Source organism: Dipodomys merriami, unplaced genomic scaffold, assembly GCF_024711535.1.
Source record: "Dipodomys merriami isolate MVZ:Mamm:240054 unplaced genomic scaffold, mDipMer1.0.p SCAF_2, whole genome shotgun sequence".
Classification (NCBI taxonomy): domain Eukaryota; kingdom Metazoa; phylum Chordata; class Mammalia; order Rodentia; family Heteromyidae; genus Dipodomys; species Dipodomys merriami.
In genome coordinates this window covers 70,280,785-70,299,519 of record NW_027203381.1, presented here as the reverse complement: position 1 = coordinate 70,299,519, position 18,735 = coordinate 70,280,785, and the positions used below count along the sequence as shown (strand labels likewise).

At 35.2% G+C, this 18,735-nt stretch overlaps 1 protein-coding gene across 6 annotated transcripts in view; it reads right to left on the bottom strand.

Moving 5' to 3' along the window:
- Znf148 (zinc finger protein 148) overlaps positions 1 to 18,735 on the bottom strand; it is a 111,086-nt gene that overhangs the window by 16,891 nt on the left and 75,460 nt on the right. For all 6 annotated transcript variants that reach the window (XM_070030007.1, XM_070030008.1, XM_070030005.1 and 3 more), the window contains 2 exons: positions 10,352 to 10,475; positions 8,590 to 8,673 (listed from right to left, as the gene is read on the bottom strand). In XM_070030007.1, coding sequence (XP_069886108.1) covers positions 8,590 to 8,673; positions 10,352 to 10,475 — 208 coding nt within the window. The remainder of the gene's footprint in view (positions 1 to 8,589; positions 8,674 to 10,351; positions 10,476 to 18,735) is intronic.

Sequence of the window (18,735 nt, the reverse complement as noted above, 5' to 3'; positions counted from 1 at the left end):
ACTTTTAAGCTGGTATCCAATGAACAACTTCATAACAAATAAAAGATTGTCAACCAATCCAGACATCTGATATATCTTACTCATAACTTGAAGACATGAATGCTGAAAATATACTGAACCAGGTTTTGAAACAGGACCTACCCTCATTATCAAAATGGCTTCAAATACTGGAAAACTGTTCAAGTTTTAAAGAAATTGGGTATTTTCCAAAAGAAACAGTGTCATTCTACAGAATGTAAAATGATTTTTCACAAGGCAGAGGAAAACTGATATTAAAGAAAGACAAGATAAAAGTCAAAAAGTAGAAGCTGGGCATTGATGGCTCACTCCTGTAATCTTAGCTTTTTAGGAGGCTGAGATCTGAAGATCAAATTAGAAGCCAGCCTGGGCAGAAAACTCCTGTGAGACCATCTCCAATTAACCACACAAAAACCAGAAGTAGTATTATGGCTCCAAGTGGTAAGGTACTATCCTTGACCAAAAGAGTTTAGCGACAGCACTCAGGTCCTGAGTTCAAGCCCCATGACCAACAACAACAACAACAAAAAAAAGTGGAGAAACTGATCTTGCTATAAACTGTATTTTCTATTATTAAAAAAAAAAACATAAAGAAATTGAAAGGGTGAATATACTATCACAAGAAACTTTAAAATAATTTAGGAAGTTCTATTTGCTAAGTTAAATAAGGGATTATGTATATAGCTCTTTTCCTGAAAATCATTGCTTTGTTTACTACTCGAGCACAGAAAGGCTCTAAAGACGAGAAACATAACTAACTTTCCTGTTTTGCTGTAATATTCTGTGGTTTCCAATTATGTCTACTTTTCAAACTGGCCCAACTGAAATAATCCTAAACTCCATGAAGGTTAACACTGTAGCCTTATTTGGTTGAGAAAGGCACATGTGATTAATCCATTTGAAATTATCTGAATAAATTGTATCTAAGATAAAAGTATTAAAATATTTCATAGAAATTTCATATTATTATCATTAACAAAAACACCAGTGTCTCATGCCTTTAATACTAGCTACTCAAGAGGCTGAGATCGGATAATAGCAGTTTGAAGCCAGCACAGGCAGATAAGTCCAGGAGACAACAATTCCAATTAACCAGCAAAAAAGCTGGAAGTGAAGCTGTGGCTCAAGTAGTAGAGTGCCTAGCTTTGAGCAAACAACAACAGCAAATCCACAAAAAAACCTAACCAAAAGTGTGATGCCCTAAGTTCAGTCTCAGTCACATGCATGCATGCATGCATGCACGCATACACACGCGCACACACACACACATACACTCATATGTTTCAAATTTCCAATATTTCTCACGAAGCAATATTCTTCCAAATATGGAAGTTAAGTGCTTGGTATTCCATAATATTTACAGGATAAATTTGACACTTCTTAGATTGGAATAAAGATCAGTCAATATAATTTTAAAATCAGGTTTTCTATTCTTATTCTCAAATCCCCCCTCTACCTTACCCACATACCTATCTTTTCTGCTAACTCAGAATGATCACTTTATATATTGCACATCTTGTTTGTGTTTACTCTGTAATGACTAGAATGTACTCTCACAGACTTCATTTTAAAGGCAGGCATAGACAATCATCTATAGGCTAAAGGCCAAATAAAGAAATAGCTGGGCCTTTTGCTTGGCTCTTCTTCCCCCCAACCTTCTCTTTTCTCCTTCCTTTTTAAGGTACTAGGTAGTGAACCTAGGGTCTCACACATGCTAGTCAAGACAAGCTATCTACCACTTAAACCACAACTCAGTTTTTTTGTCTTTCATTTTGGAAGCAAGGTCCAGGATTTTCTTTGCCCAGGCTGGCCTTGAGTTAAAGATCCTCTTGCCTCTACCTCTTAAGTAGCTGGGATTATAGGTGCACACAGCCATACTCAGCAGGATTGGCTGCATTCTTGTCTGGACAAAATTAAAAACTTCCATCATTAAAAGCAAAAGTTACCAGTTGAAATTTTTCCTTAATCTACCTTTTCAATAGTAATTGCTTGACCAAGGCTGGTGCTTATCCAGTTGTCTATACTGGTAGCAAGCTACATAAATCATTTTGACCTTAAATTCCTTTTATTTGTAAAACAAGAATATAAAATTGTTATAAGGATAAAATGAGATAATCAGTATAATTTCATTTAATACAGTACATCCCAGATAATAGATACTCAATAAATTTACTTTTTTGTACCATTAAACTTATGATAATGAAGTCTTAGGAACTTCTAGATTTTCAATTACCTTAAAGTAGCTGCCTGCTCATTCTTTAAGCAAATATATGTAACATACTGCTTGTCCTATTATTCAGCATCTGCAATTGTCCAAATGCCTGTTTCACTAAAACTTGTCCAATGAGACCATTTCAAAACAGCCAGGTGCCAATGGATCACGTACTAGCTACTAAAGAGGTTAAGGTCTAGAAGATTGAAGTTTGTAGCTAGCCTAGGCAAGAAAGTCCATGAGCCTCCATCTTCAGTTTAACCAGAAAAAAAGCTGTGTTTAAGGTGTGTGGCTCAAGTGTAGAGAACAAACTGAGTAAGTATCATGTCTGGAGTTCAAAACAAAAAACAATCCCCAAACTAGAAATTTGTTCAGAATAATACTTTTTTTTTTAAACCATAGTCACTATGAACAAACAAAAAGCACTTTATATGGATTTGTAGGGAGGAATACTCACATACAAATATACAGTTAGTTTAAAACTGGCCGAATTTCACTATAACGCCTCGGATTTGCCATAATTCATTTCTAAGATGCAATATTAAAATGGAGTTAATCTAGATGGTATCTGTTTTTCCCTCTTAAACAGAAATTCTTTTAGAAGTATGATACAGACCAGGCACAGTGATGCATACCTGTAATACCAGCAAGAGAAGGCTGAGGGTAGAGTGTGAGGCCAAAACAAAACAAAAATTATCATTATTGACATAAATGATATCTTTGTGGTTTTCACCGAGATGTCTTGTCACACAGTAGTAGCCTTGTACGTGTGAAGCTTTATGTAAGTGAAGCTTTTAGTAGGAATTATTAATAGTTTTGCAGAACAAAACCCAAATCTGGTTTCTGAAAACTATCTCCCTGGTGAGTTGTCTATGCTCCAATGCTACCTGGCTTTCTTTAGCAATCACAGCACCAAGGGCTCCCAGTGCAGACACCATCTTAACCACGTAAAATAGATTTAGTTCTTTCATCTCACAAAGTAAGGGTTGAGCTCTAACAATATTTATAACCTTTTCTTTCAATAAGACTCCCTTATTTATGCTGACAGAACTAAAAAACAGAGCTTTGAAGAACAGGAAGAAAAAGCTAGTTTTTTCTGACCTATATTGGAAGAAATACAAACTGTAGAATTACGTTGGTCAAAGGTTAAATAACATTCTCTCCAACCCCACCCCACGAGCCCAACCAGTTAATAAAAAATAATAGCATTATTCAGCTATTTAGCATGGCTATACGTATTACATTCAAGAGATGAAGATCCATATATGGTTTCAGGTATAGAGAATACTACCTCTGGAGACAAGTATTCCAGTTTAGTATCCTTATATAAAAGTTTTATGTATCTAAGCAGTAAAGACCTGAAAAAGAATTTAAAAAAAAAAAAACCTAGTAATTATGTGATTTGGAATAATCTGGCTCATTTCCAAAATCTCTTTTATTTGGGGGGAGAAAAGTAATAAATCATTTCTATAAAACTTTCTTATAAATTAGAAATGGTTTCATAACATTTTTACAAATGTAATAGAAACAAGTTATGAAAACTTCCACAACTATTAAAAAACATGATTTGCTATACCAGGCTATCAGATTAAGTATTCTATAGCAATTTATTCAGAAAAATTAAGTAAAATTAAAAGTTGCACTTAAGATTTTTTAAAATCTTCAGCCCTTTCCTTACCCTGACAGTGAAGGTAGAATTTTCTCATAGTAACATGATCAGCCACAAGGTAAGGAGAATATAACAGATTATGTTGTTCTAAATTATTCTCCATATACATTTTGAAGATATGAAGGAAAAGCCATCGTACATAAAAAAGCACCTTCTCAAAAGCAAATTTGCCATTGACACTGAAGGGCATACTTTATCAAACAGCTGAGTACTGATTATGACATAAAGAAAATAATCAGTTGGAGTTACGGTCTTCAACCTTAAAGTCATGACCTTCTCTCTTATATTCCCAAATATGCCCTAAGTAAATATCCATAATATTCACAAATATCTAGAGGTTGAATAATAAAAAAGCCCAAAATAAACCTATGAATAGTTAAGTAATAGCTGCCCAGGGCAAGTTAAAAATGTTTTTCTATTTGAAAATTAAATTAGGTTACGATCTTGGTTTTTATTTTATTTATTTATTTATTTTATTTTTTGGGTCCGGTCATGGGGCCTGAACTCTGGGCCTGGGCACTGTCCCTCAGCTCTTCAGCTCAAGGCTAGCGCTCTATCACTTGAGTCACAGCGCCACTTCTGGCTTTTTTCTTTTTGCTTATGTGGTGCTGAGGAATCGAACCCAGGGCCTCATGCATGCAAGGCAAGCACTTCCCAGCCCCTGTTCTTGGTTTTTAAAAGCCTCAAAAGACTGCTTTACTGTAGCTCAGATTAGCCAAGCAGGTAATGATTTTCACCCATGTTGAAAATGAAGCAGAGAATGGGGTTTGGGGGTGAGGGACTGGGAGATACTATAACAAGAGCTAAGGGGATGCAGAAGACCATACAGAAAATGAAGCCTTTCAGAAAGGGCTTTCCTCACTACACAATCTTAGAAAATCAGTGGATAGGTAGCCTGTTACTAGCTTAACAATTTAAAAGTGGGGCGCATACTTTGACATGGACAAAAGTTAGGCTACTACCTTCTTCCAAAGAATAAAAGCTATTTAGAACATGAAAAAAAAAAAGACTGTAAGGACAGAATATATGTGATAAAGAATGTTATTTCTGGTTCTACATATATAATCCCAAATAGATTTAGCTTACATGTTGACACCTTAATGTCTCTAGAAATAATCTAAAAAATATAAAGAAGGTTCTGACTGGGAGGTACAGTGGGGAGAGAGGAGCAGGATACTATAGCAGAATCCAGTCTGTCCTCAAAAGAAACTTTTCATTGCCACAAACCCTAGTGACTGCTTTGCCATCATTCCACTGAAGTCCTGATCTTCTAAACTAATCTCTGTAATATGAGAACTCTGGTCTCCTTTTAAATGTTATTAAACAAACAAAAATTGAGCCATACTTGGATTATTGATAGAACAAAAAGACAAGGAAAATAAAAAGAAATGTTTTTGTGTTTCTTTTTTACTTCTGGACCCATTTTCAGTCAATGATTGTACCTGTACTCTAGAATCACAGAGCCTTGAGTTGGAATCATGGCTCATCATTTACTAGAATATATAAATTTAGAAAAGTTTCTCAACTTCTATGTATTTTTCTTACCTCCTTATCTATAAAAATGGGACACTAATAGCTCCTTCCCTTTAGGACTAATATGCAAATTATTTAAGAAAACATTTAACTCAGCAGCGGGAATTTAGAATATTCTTAGTAAATGTTGACTACTCTGCTTAAATCAAAGATTTTCCCATAGTCTAATAGAGCAGTTTTTCCAATCAGTGAAATTACAAGATGGTTTCGGATGGTGGTAAATATCTGTAATCCCAAAGTTCAGGAGGCTGATCAGGAGGATCACAGGGTCCAGGCCAGCCTAAGTTACACAGAGATTCTGCTCAGATAATAGAAAACAGGCCTCTCACCACAAACACAACCACATATACATAATTCCTCCCCCCACATATACACAAGACTTCACCACCACAATGAAAAATATCAGAGTATAGTATTATCACCTCAAAAACTTTCCTTTTTCAGATCTAAAACCACTTACCAATTGCTCACATGCACTATTTTTAACTTAGCCTCCCACTGCTTTACTGTGATGCCTTCCCCAAGTACCTTTCAAGGAGCATCATATCTGGAGCATTTTGTAAAAGACCCACAACACTTAATCACACTGTGCTTGTTTATGTAACTATATCTCTTTTTTTTTTTTTTTTTTGGGTCCGGTCGTGGGGCCTGAACTCTGGGCCTGGGCGCTATCCCTCAGCTCTTCAGCTTAAGGCTAGCACTCTACCACTTGAGCCACAGCACCACTTCTGGCTTTTTTCTTATGTGGTGCTGAGGAATCGAACCCAGGGCCTTGAGCATGCAAGGCAAGTGCTCTACCACTGAGCCACCTTCCCAGCCCCAACTATATCTCTTAAATTGCCTTACATCCTGAAAAACACTAGAGAATCTGTAAATTTTTTGTTGAATAAATGAATACAACACTAAAACCTAATAGGTATTAACAGAAAATATTACCTACTTTCATCTGGTAAGATTTTATTATTGCATAAACATTTAAATTTATCTGCAATAATCACATAAAATTATTTTTTCTCCTACAATATATTCCCTTCCATCTGAAAGTGACAAATATTCACTTAAAAAACTGAAACTTGCTGGTACCCTTGGCTTCTGTCTGTAATGCTAGCTACTCAGGAGGCTGATGCCTGAGGATCATAGTTCAAAGCCAGCTTTAGCAAGAAAGTCTGTGAGACTCAACTAAACTACCAAAAAAGCTAGAAGTAGAGCTATGGAACAAGTGGTAGAATTCTAGTTTTGAGCAAAGAAGCTCAGAGACAGCATCCAAACCCTGAGTTTAAGCCCCCAGGACAGAAACAGACAAAAAAAAAAAAAAAATCTGAAACAAGTGGAAACTCACTAGATTCTCACACATGTAATCCTAGCTACTCAGGAGGTTGAGACCTGGAGGATCATGGTTCAAAGGCCAGCATGCACAGAAAAGTTCATGAGACTATCTTCAATTAACCAGCAAAAAAACTGAGTTGGAAACATGGCTCAAGTGGTAAGTGTGCTAGTTGACTAAACGAGTCAAGAAAGTGCAAGGTGCTTTGTTCAAACTCTGGTACTGGCAAAAGAAAAATAAAACTGAGTAGGGACCAGTGGCTCACACCTATAATCCAAGCTACTTAGGAGGCCGACCTCTTAGGTTGGCGGTTCAAAGCCAGCCCAGGCAGGAAAGTCCGTGAGATTCTTATCTCTAATAAACCACTCAGAAAACCGAAAGTGGCACTGTGGCTCAAGTGAGGGCTAGCCTTGAGCTAAAGAGCTGAGGGACAGTAACCAGGCCTAGAGTTCAAGCCTCATGACCAACGTCCTCCCCCCACCCCCCCAAAAAAAGAAAAATAAAACTGAAAAAGTAGAACTTCCAAATACACACACACGTTGTATAGTTGAAATTGTTTAAGCAGACCAGTCACATTCATGCTTCTTAGATTCTATTCGAAGAATGGGATTGAATTTAGGACCTCAAAGTCATGTCCCCAGTTCTTTTGCTTTGCTTGGGATATCCTTGAAATGCGACCATCCGCCATTTACCTTCTTTGTAGCTGGGAGCTACAGATGTGTGTTATCACACCCAACTCATTAACTTTTTGTATAAGCTAGCCTCAAGCCATGATCCTCTTATCGCCATCTCCTGAGTACTGAGATTTTAGGTGCCCATTACTAAGCTGGTTCCCATATTCATGCTTCTCTTTACGAGCAAAAAAAGCTGGAAAAAAAGATATTAGGCAGAAAAGATGACAAGGTGTCAAAGGAGCCCCTTCTCAGGTTCTGCATATACTATGGGAACACATCTAACATGAGTTAGTACTTAATACAAAGAAACAAAGAACTTTACTAATTTTCAATGTTCATACAATATATTATCACTATTATTCTCAATTCTACTTAAATTTCAAAATCAAAGTTCTATAAATTCACCAACTCTGCTTTCATTCTATCACACACACACAAAAAAATACTGTATATCAATTCTAAACAAACAATTGCCTGCTCAGCAAGTGCAGGGCCCTGAGTTCAAACACACTAGCATATCCAATCGAGAAGAGGATAAGAGAACAGAAGAGACTTCTGAAAGAAAATGCCCAAAGAAATACCCTCCATTATGCTTAGAAGCATCAATAGTTTTCTAAAATCAATCTTAACTTAAACATTTAGGGTATAGATTACTTTATAGTGATCTTCCAAAACAATTTTAAGTCATTAACAACATGACTGAGAAATTGGAAATTAATCTTTCAAGAGTCTATCTCTGTTGATAAGGTAAGCTATATAATAAAAGTGGAGGAAAATGGGAAGAGAAAATAGTACTACTGTCCTTAAGAGCTCAAGGTAATTAATGCACAGCCTGACAGACAATTTCACTTATCCTCAACTTGTTAAACACTTATGCAAACAAACAGCTATTTCAGAAAAGTTTCTTCCTTTTGTTACTGAAAAATATACATTTACCTTTACATACTGTAAAACTCTACTTCAAAGTAACTTATTGGGCTTGGACATTAAAGAACCAATTTCAAAAATTAACAACAATTTACAGAAGAAAAAGTTAAGCTGTGATGATCTTAAGAAACAAAACCTTTTAGAGGCAACAAGTTGTTGCTACTTACTGAAAATTCTCCCCTACTTCTGAAATACTAGTTTGAATGACCTCAGTACAGGTAGCAACACTCACCAGTATGGATCTTCTCATGTCTCTGCAGCAGGTACTTCTGTATGAAACGCATGTCACATTGACTACATTGAAATGGTTTTTCACCTTAAAATAATTTCACATCCATAAATTAGTTAATGGATAAAACAGCAGTTTTAAGTTACTATTTCTAAGGAAATATAAATCTTAGAAGCTTTGATTTTTTTAAAAGATTTTAAAACATTCATATTTTAAAAAATTTTTTCATTAACAAGATTATTTGCTCCTGATATTTTTCCTCCAGGATAAAAAAAAAATCATATTCTCACAGTCACACAAAAAATGAGTCGAAGAAAAAATAGAAAATAATTCAAAATAGAATTTAAAAATCACAATTTGTGAAAGCACTTGTACCAATTAGAGCGTGTGAGACCTTAACTGTCTCTTGTTCTTATCTGGAGGAAGATGTGCCCATTCTATTCTCTGTTCTAATTGGCTAACCAGGCCTTTTTGCCTTTTCAACTATTTTCTTCAGAACTATCTAAAACACCTCTTTAGAAAAATAATCCTGCCCGCTTTTTCAAACATTCCTTCTCTACTGAAGTCCTTCTTCTTGGGGACAGTACTGTTTTCGTCTTGTCTGCGCTGAGAAGCCTTGCTTCAATCCTGATATACTCCAATCTTCATACTCTCTCTCCTTCCCTTTGACCAACAAACTTTCTTAAAAGAGTAGTCTATCCAGCATGCACTGGTGGCTCACACTTGTAATCCTAGCTACTCAGGAAGCTGAGATCTGAGGATCATAGTTCAAACCCAGTCTGGGAAGGAAACTTCATGAGACTCTTATCTCCAATAAATTACTACCAAAAAAAAAAAAAAAAGCCACGAGTAGAGCTGTGGCTTCAAAGCATTTACACTGAGCAAAAGGGCTCAGGGACCTACGACCATCTCACACACAAAAAAAAGAGTGGTGGGGCTGGGAAGGTGGCTCAGTGGTAGAGCACTTGCCTTGCATGTATGAGGCCCTGGGTTCGATTCCCCAGCACCACATAAGCAAAAAGAAAAAAAGCCAGAAGTGGCGCTGTGGCTCAAGTGGTAGAGCACTAGCCTTGAGCTGAAGAGCTGAGGGACAGTGCCCAGGCCCAGAGTTCAGGCCCCACGACTGACAAAAAAAAAAAAAAAAAGAGTGGTCTACCCAAGTCTCAAATTGGTTGCCAACCATTAGTGATCTGACACTTACATTTTGTTTTCTAAAAAATTATTGTAATCGCTTTTTTTTTCCACCCTCAACTCAACTAACCCTCTCTGCCCCCTGACAGTGTGACACTGTTAATAACAGCCTCTTTGGGATTGTATCTTCTTTTTGGCTTTTGGGACACCACTGTACTTTTTCCACCTTTATTAATTGTCTCCTACTTATCCCCCTCAATTCATCTAATATATGCCTAGCTTGCTTCACCAGGTCTGTGATCAGTCTTTAGTTCTGTTCTCAATAACTTTATAAACTCAGCTATCATTTTGCTCATATTTGACTTCCAAATTCATATTATCATGCACAGAAAAATGAATGTTGACAGCCTTTTAACAATACAGTTTTTAAGCATTTACTTAGTTCAATGAAGCAATCTAAGGCAAATAAATATCCAACTAATTTTACAGATCATACTAATTGTTTTCTTATTTAAAGTTTTTCCTGGTTTCCTTCCAACTCTAACGCCAGGTTAGCTATTCTCTAGATGACATTTACATATAGATCAATACAACAAAGACAATTTTAATGGCTATATGCCCATTAATTCAATACCTGTATGAATGAAGACATGTCTCTGTAAGTGATAGTTCGTTCTAAAGGCAGCATTGCAGTGCTCACAAACATGAGATTTAGGGGTTTTCAAACCAAGTGATCCATCCTCATTAATTGTAAGGATCTAGTATTTTTTTTTAAAAAAAGGCAAAACAAAATAAAGAAGTTTTAAAAAACACTAAATTTTTTTTAAAAAGTATAATATAAACAATGGTCACCAGAGATTATAAAGTATTTTTCATAAATAATCTTGAAAAGACCATTAGAACTTATCTTTAATTTTAGGAAAGTAAAACATAACAGAGTAAGTAAAAATTATTAATAAAACCTTGGAAGCTCATTAAGTAACATCTCATTACTCTGACCATCCTCTGTCATGCTGATGGCTAACATAGTTCCTCCCTAAGTATCCTCTGCTAGGATAAACATAGCTAATAGTTCCAGTTTCAAACTTTCATATATGCAGGGGAAAGTCTTATGTTTTATATATGGTTGAAATAAAATAATAATGAATATAACTTAATATTAGGTGGTTGTGAAATACCTTGAGAAAACCATATACTTACATGGAAAGAGTACCAAATTTTGTTTTAAAAAAGTGAACTTAAAAAAGTGAGGCTTATAATCCATGTATAATTTTTATTAATTTCTGTATATAAAAGAATACATATAGGAAGATATATTTGTAGATATATAAAAACTACTTCAAAAGGATATATGTGTATGTATATATGCATACACATTATATACATTTATAGATAATGTACAAAAACCTTTGTTGTAATGGTCATTGAACTGGACAAATATGAGAGAAAGCTGGAAGACTCTACACTATATACTTAAAACATTTTTTGAACCATATAAATGTTTATTATACTATTTTGTTTTTTAAAAAAGATAAAATAAAGTTTCCTAGTTATTCTAAGTAGAATCTGGAATTTTCAATCTACTTATCTCTAATATTATTTAGAGCTACTATAAACGTATTTCTAAAAGTATTTGTTGGATAAGTAAGAGATAAGATGGGAGAGAAAGAAATTAATCTTATCTTCTTGGGCTTCTTGGGATTGAGAAATTTTTCTCATCTAGACAGAGAGAAGCTTACCTTCAGTCTCATGTATTCTAATATATCGATAACTTTTTCAACATGCAATGTTAAACTGCTTCTCATAGACAAGAGGCAGAGAAAAACAGTAAAAGATTCCCTTTCTCATTACTGAAGACAGAGAAAAGATGGCAAAAATATGGTATGTTAAAGCAAAGAAAACTAGAAGATAAGATCAGGAAGAAGATGGTCACTTTGAGGAAAACAAGACTGGAAGGAAAGAATACAGAATACAAGCTAAGAAATGGTCTGATATAGGGAAGAGAAAACATGGGAAGAAATATAAAGACTATGGAAACCGATTAGGCCTGCAAATACACAACTATGACCCCTCCAACCTTGAAAAGGGTTAGAGTTAGTAAGGAAAACAGGCTTTAATCTTTACAAAATTTTTTAACTTAAAACTGAGGAAAACATTTCTACCTATACTATATGCAAATCAATTGAAATTATTATGCAAATTATAAAGGACATTTGGGCTCTGGGCAAACTGCCATTATAGTCAACAATGCTTCAAAGTCTATGCACCCAAGTCCTAGAAGGGAAACAGTTGGCAGAAGAATGGAAGTGGGTGTCACATTTTCCTGAACAGTCAGTGAGAATGGAAAGTTTCATCTCTGTCCAGTTAAAAATTTTTTCAACTCCTCCAAGTCACATAACAATATGTAAATTAACACTGTAAAAAGAAAGAAACACAAAACCTTTTAAAATAATGATTCAAAATTTCTTACATAAAGCATGTAACAAAAAGATATTATGCATTATACATAAAGCAGAATTGAAATGCACCAGTTTTCTTTTCCTTTCAGATGTTAACAAGTAAGATCAAGGTGAGTAAGTGCCAAAAACGATGGCAGTTCAATCACTTTTGTGGCACAGCAACTGCAAGGAAAGGCCTTGTAAGGAACAACTCTGGTTAATGGTGACTGAAAAGAGCCCTTTATATTCAGTTACAGAGTTTTAGGTCACTGTTTTCTGACACTGAAGGTCATGTTGCATTCACTGCAGGTACAAATCTAAAGTCCAAGTGGAATTTTATTTTACTTATTTATTTTTGTTGCAGTTCTGAGCTTTTGTGCTCAAGGCTAGTACTCTACCACTTGACCCACAGTTCTACTTCCTGCTTTTTTTGGTGGTTATTTGGAAGTAAGAATATCATGTCACGGCTATCTCCGAACTTTAATCCTTAGATCTCAGCCTACTGAACAGCTAGAATTTCAGGTGTGAGCCACCAGCAGGTAGAATTTTATGAATGAAATAGCTACTATTGTCTTGTGTCTAAAAACAATAAAAAAAATTCAGCATGAAAATTGAAAACATTGGGGCTGGGAAGGTGGCTCAGTGGTAGAGTGCTTGCCTTGCATGCATGAGGCCCTGCGTTCGATTCCTCAGCACCACATAAGCAGAAAAAAGCCAGAAATGGTGCTGTGGCTCAAGTGGTAGAGTGCTAGCCTTGAGCTGAAGAGCTGAGGGACAGCACCCAGGCCCAGAGTTCAAGGCCCATGACTGGCAAAAAAAAAAAAAAAAAAAAAAAGAAGAAAATTCAAAACATTAAATTCTTAGACCTTTTGTATTTTTCTTTTCCTTTTGTTAGACTAGACCAGTAAGTATCTATACTACTTCAAACAAGCATCAATGGCCTTTTCTGATCTGTAACTTTTAAATGTATCTACATGTTTTTTTCTGTTTTATGTCCAAATGACCAAAGTTAAACCTGAGGGTGGAGGCATAGTGAAATCTATTAAAAAAACTGTTGACATGGCTGCCTTCTATCCATTCCAAACATCCTATACCACTTAACAACAACAAAAGTGATCTTTGCTAAAAGAGATACTTTTCAATCACTCAGTCTTCAGATTAGACACAGATAGGTGATCATGCAAAGAGCAAAGCCCCTTAGGGGAACAAAAGTACCAAATTAATATAGGCAAACCTTCCTTCCTTCCTAGATATATATTTGGCTTTCTTGTTCCATTCTTTCAAGATTTTTTAATAGACAATGATTTACCTGTTCAGGATGGTTGCCCTACAGATGATCAATCTAACCTGATTCTGAAATTAAAAAACAGTTTTGTTTTTTTCCCCCTAACAATTTACAAACACCACTGCAACAGACATCTGAAGTTTTAATTTTTTAATCCTAAAAATGCCTGCTGTACCATCTCTAGATTCTTTATCTTGTCTTCTGTCACTGCTGCTTCAGCAGAAATACAGTATATTATAAAGACCAAGATTCTCCTCTTACCAAGATAGATAGATAGACACAGAGACAGATCAATACAAATACTATGTTAAATACTACATTCATTTTCAGATAAAGCTTTACGCTGTCTATTCAACCAAGAGACTTCACTTACGGATCACTGGCACTGAATGATTAAAACCTGATAGCAAACATGATTTTCCATGATCTATGTATATACTGAAACTATTAAAGCACATTTTTAAAATAATAAGTTTTACAATACATTCCTACATCAAGATTGACTTCTAATCTTCTAAAACTTAGATAACTTAAGAGGACAGAACTTAAATTCTCATCAATTAACTGAGGATCAGGAGATAGATCTTTTACTCTCTCTCCAAATCCAATTAGAAATGGAATAATAGTGCAACTCGTAGGACATTTAACAGTCACCAGAGCAACAACCATCCCAATATTATCCTTGTAGCCAAAGTTCCACCTTTACACTGTGTCATTCGTCAAGATTTTTCATTGCTTCTCTGGGCTTTTACTTATTATGAAACTTTATTTTTAAATGGCAAGCTTCTAAGAATGTCAGAATAGCAAACTCATTGTAATCATCGCACAGTTACAACTAATGTTCAGCACGATGACACTGAGCTTACAAAAAAAGGTTCTTTCTTGTTTCCTGATTTTGAAAGATGTGGTATGTTCTGACAGATGGACATCCTCAGTATTTTTTTTAGCGGTTCAGCTCTGTAAGAACAATTTGCCCAGAATGCATTAACTGTCTAGGAAAATTAGATACATAAAATGAAAATATAGTATTGTTACTTTTCTTCCTTCATATCTTAAAAGTACTAATTCATATTTTGTTTTGCAATCAGTTCGCATTCAAAGCCACTTCTTCATAAATCAGAGTAACACATAGAAGAAGGTATGACAAATGCTTGGTACATTTATTTTTCTATTCTTTTTAAATAAATGTTTTCATTTACTATAATTCAATTTTAAATCTTCTTGATACTAAAATCTCAAAATCTCAAATTGGGAAGCAATAATAGTACAGTAAGTTTCTGGGAATTATCTCTATTGCTCATAAAATTTTTTGTATGTTGGATATGCTCTTACTTCCTAAGTGTTCCGCATCATTTTGAATATTCCATACCCATTTAGATTGCCTAAAGAGTTCTTAAAAAAAAAAAAGTACCTGTTCTAAAATCAATACCTGATAAGAGATGAGGTATATACCAGGCACTCAAATTACTTTTCAATTACTAAAGAGTTTGAAAAGACCTATAAAATGTATATAAAAAATGTTGTCTACACAGCATTTCACTAAAATAATGCTACTTAAATTTACTGAACAGATTTTTAGGATTCCCTAATGTTCACCTCAAAATCCTGATAAAACCCTTCTGTTTCCTAAGGCATGCAAGCCATCCATAAGCTTCTAGTATCAAGACTTGAGGGTCTCAAGCTTAAATGTATATCATAAACACTGCTCTTTTAAAGTACAAAAACTCTGAAGAAAGAATCTTCTGGAATGGAACCTACACATCTATATCTAGAAAATGTCCTGAAGGTGACTAACACAGAGCCAGAAGGGAGAATCACAGAAATAAAGTGAGAATGCAGTATGTTTGACATATGTTTCAAACACTTCTTCTAGCAACTTTAGCTATTTGTGGTGCTAATATAAAACAAAAACAGCTTTATAGGGGCAAAGTAAAGTGATGGTAAGATAATAAAATGATGCAAATGTGCATAACATATCCATACTTATTAGACACAAGCAATTATAAGCAGTCAAGAAATCAGAACTTTGAAATCTAATAGGAGAGTTATTGTGAGAGACCAAAAGCTTTAAAATGGCAGTCCTTTTACAAAGTTCTATCATAGTACACATTTTTAAAAATGTTTACAACATAAGCACCAAGAAAATAAAAGCTAGTGGCATATGCATATATACACAATTATATTGTAAGTATATACAGGAGTAAACCTTTCAAGCAACACAGTTTTACAAAACGAACATCAGGAAGATGAAATGATTTTAACAATTTGGTGGGATTGCTAGAGGAAGGAGGATAGGATGAATCAAAAAGTGAACTGAGAACAAATCCAGAATACTCAATGTACCTGTGTGATAAAGGAGTGGGAAAGGTAAAATGAATCTGGGGGAAAGAGCAGGAAGGAATGAGGATCAATGATGGTAGGGGAGACTCATCAAGAACCAACAGGTATATAACCCCTTATATAAGCATTTGAAGTTAAAAAAAAAAAACAGACAAAGTTATAATTCATTATTGTCTTCAAAAAGCTATTTAGAACCAGGCACCAGTGGCTCCCACCTGCAATCCTAGCTACTCAGGAGGCTGAGATCTGAGGACTGTGGTTGGAAGCTAGCCCAGGCTAGCTTCAGGAGACTCGGTCCAATAAATCATAGCATACAGCCAGAAGTGGCCCTGTGGCAAGTAGTAGAGTACTAGCCTTGAGAGAAAGGAGCTCAGGGATAGCACTCAGGCCTAGAGTTCAAGCCCCATGAAAGACAGACAAAAAAAAAAAAAAAACAAACACCAAAAACTAGAAACAGAAAATTGTAGAACTACTACTGTGTATGTGTAACTGGTAGTTGTACTTTTAGCCAACTTATTAGAAAGACTAAAGTAGAGGGGAAAATAATTTGTAAATTATATAGCTCTAAGATGATATTACTAAAAGCAAAAATCACAAAAAAGAGGAACCTAAAAAAAACCCACCAAAATCTGATTTAATTAAATGTACTAATGTTTAAAAAATAAAACAACAGTCCTAAAAGAAGAAATTTGTATATTCTGTACAGATCCCCAATCTGACACGTGGTGACCACACATACTAAAAATATTCATAAGAAGTCAAGATTTAGCAAAGGTGTTAACACAGTGGGATCCTCATATTCTGATCCTCATGCCCCCTATTCTGCTATGTATTTTTCCCACTCACTTCATTCTTCTAAGAATATTCCCCAAAGTTACTCCCTAAACATTTTTCATATACATTATACTCAGACTAGCCCAAATTTTGAGAAACTAAAAATCATTTACAAGGAATTTAAAACAAGCAACACACAATGGTAGAATGGAGTTTTGTCTTTTTTTTTTTTTTTTGGTGTCATACTGGAGCTTGAATACAGGGCCTGTATACTATCCCTTAGCATTTTGCTCAAGGCTGGTGCTCTACCATCTGAGTCACAGCTCCACTTAAGGTTTTTTGATGATTAATTACAGTTTAAGAGTCTCACCTACTTTCCTGCTAGGCTGGCTACAAATTGTGATCCTCAAAGTTCAGCCTCCTAAGTAGCTAAGATTATAGGCACTAAATTATCAGTATAATTTTTCTTAGCACATTCTTAAGAAAAATGTAAAATAACTTATTGTTTATACACACCTAGCCAAGCATGACCCATACCTACTACTCCCGCACTTTGGAGGCTGTGACAGAAGGATCTCAAGTATAGGCCATCTTGGATTACATGCAGTGACCCTGTCTCAAAAAAAAAAAGAAAAGAAAAGAAAAGAAAAAGGAGTAGAGAAAAAAGTAGCCTTGTCTTATTTTACATGGAACATGAGAGAACAACCTAAAATAACTTTTTGTTTTTCTCACACCTGCCTATTACATATTATTTCTAGTCACTTCATCCTTCTAAGAATTTCCTAAAAACAATTGTCCTAAAATTTTGCTTTATGTATACTGTTCTTAGAGTAGATCAAGTCATTTTGTTGTTGTTTTTGTTTTGAGACAATAGCTTACCATGCTGGCCTTGATTAGCACAGGCTGGCCTCAAACTCATAATACTACTGCCTCAGCCTCTTAATTGCTGGGATCACAGACAGGTGCTACTATGTGGCAAGATATACAGTACACTCAGATCATATCTTTCATCTTCCCACTAAATAGATTTATAAATACTACCTTTACAATACAAAATAGTCCAGTGCTGGTAGCTCATACCTAGATACAAAGAAGGCTGAGATCTAAGAACTGCAATTCAAAATTAGCTCAGACAGTAAGTATAGAAATTAGCTGGAAGACATGGTATGGATCAAGTAGTAGAATGGCAGCCTTGAAGGAAAAAAATACAAGCAATAACTTGAGGCTGAGTTCAAGCCCAGGTACTGGTGCACATGCATACACCTGTGCTAGAATGTGTATACAAACATACACAGGAAATACAAAAAAATAAAATACAATGAGTTTATCTGAATTTGATAAGCAAAATAACTCAAAGCATATGATCTGTATTCTCAAAGACCTATAAACACTCAACATATACTTAGAAGAAAACAACCTGTTTTAATCCAAATTTCAGAGACATTATATTCAGAACAACACCAGAAAAATATGATAATAAAATACCTAGGAAAATTTAAAACTTACATTATAACTTAAAATCTTAAAGTACATTCTCTATAGATCAATGGTAAACCCAAAGAAAACTATTAAACTATTAAGATTTTAGAAATTACCTTTTACTCAAAGCTTGGAAAGTTGGGCATTGGTGGCTCATGCCTAGCTACGTAGGAGCCTCAGATCTGAGGATAACGGTTCAAAGCCAGCCTGGGCAGGAAAGTCCGGGAGACTCTTATCTCCAAGAAACCACCAGAAAACAGGAAGTGGCACTATGGCTCAAGTGGTAGAGCACTCACCTTGAGCTGAAGAGCTGAGGGGCAGTGCCCAAGCCCAGAGTTCAAGCCCCACGGCCGACCAAAAAAAAAAAAAAAAAGAACTTGGAAATATTCTATATATGAGGAATTTGATTTATCCACTAAAGAACAAAAACAAAAAGATGTGTCCTAAAAACCACTTAGAAAAACCTAAGACACCAAAGAAAGAAAAGAGAGGAGAATTTCATAAAACATGAAAAATAAATCAATACAAATGAGAGAACCAAACAATATAACCGGATACTAAAGAAATCCCAATTTAAACAATAAGACTCCCATTAATAGCTACAAAAGGCAAAGTATAAAACACAAGGCTGGTGAGGGTAAGGACCCTCAGGTCCACTTGAGTACATGACCAGTACAACACCATAGAAGGAATGGGATTTTT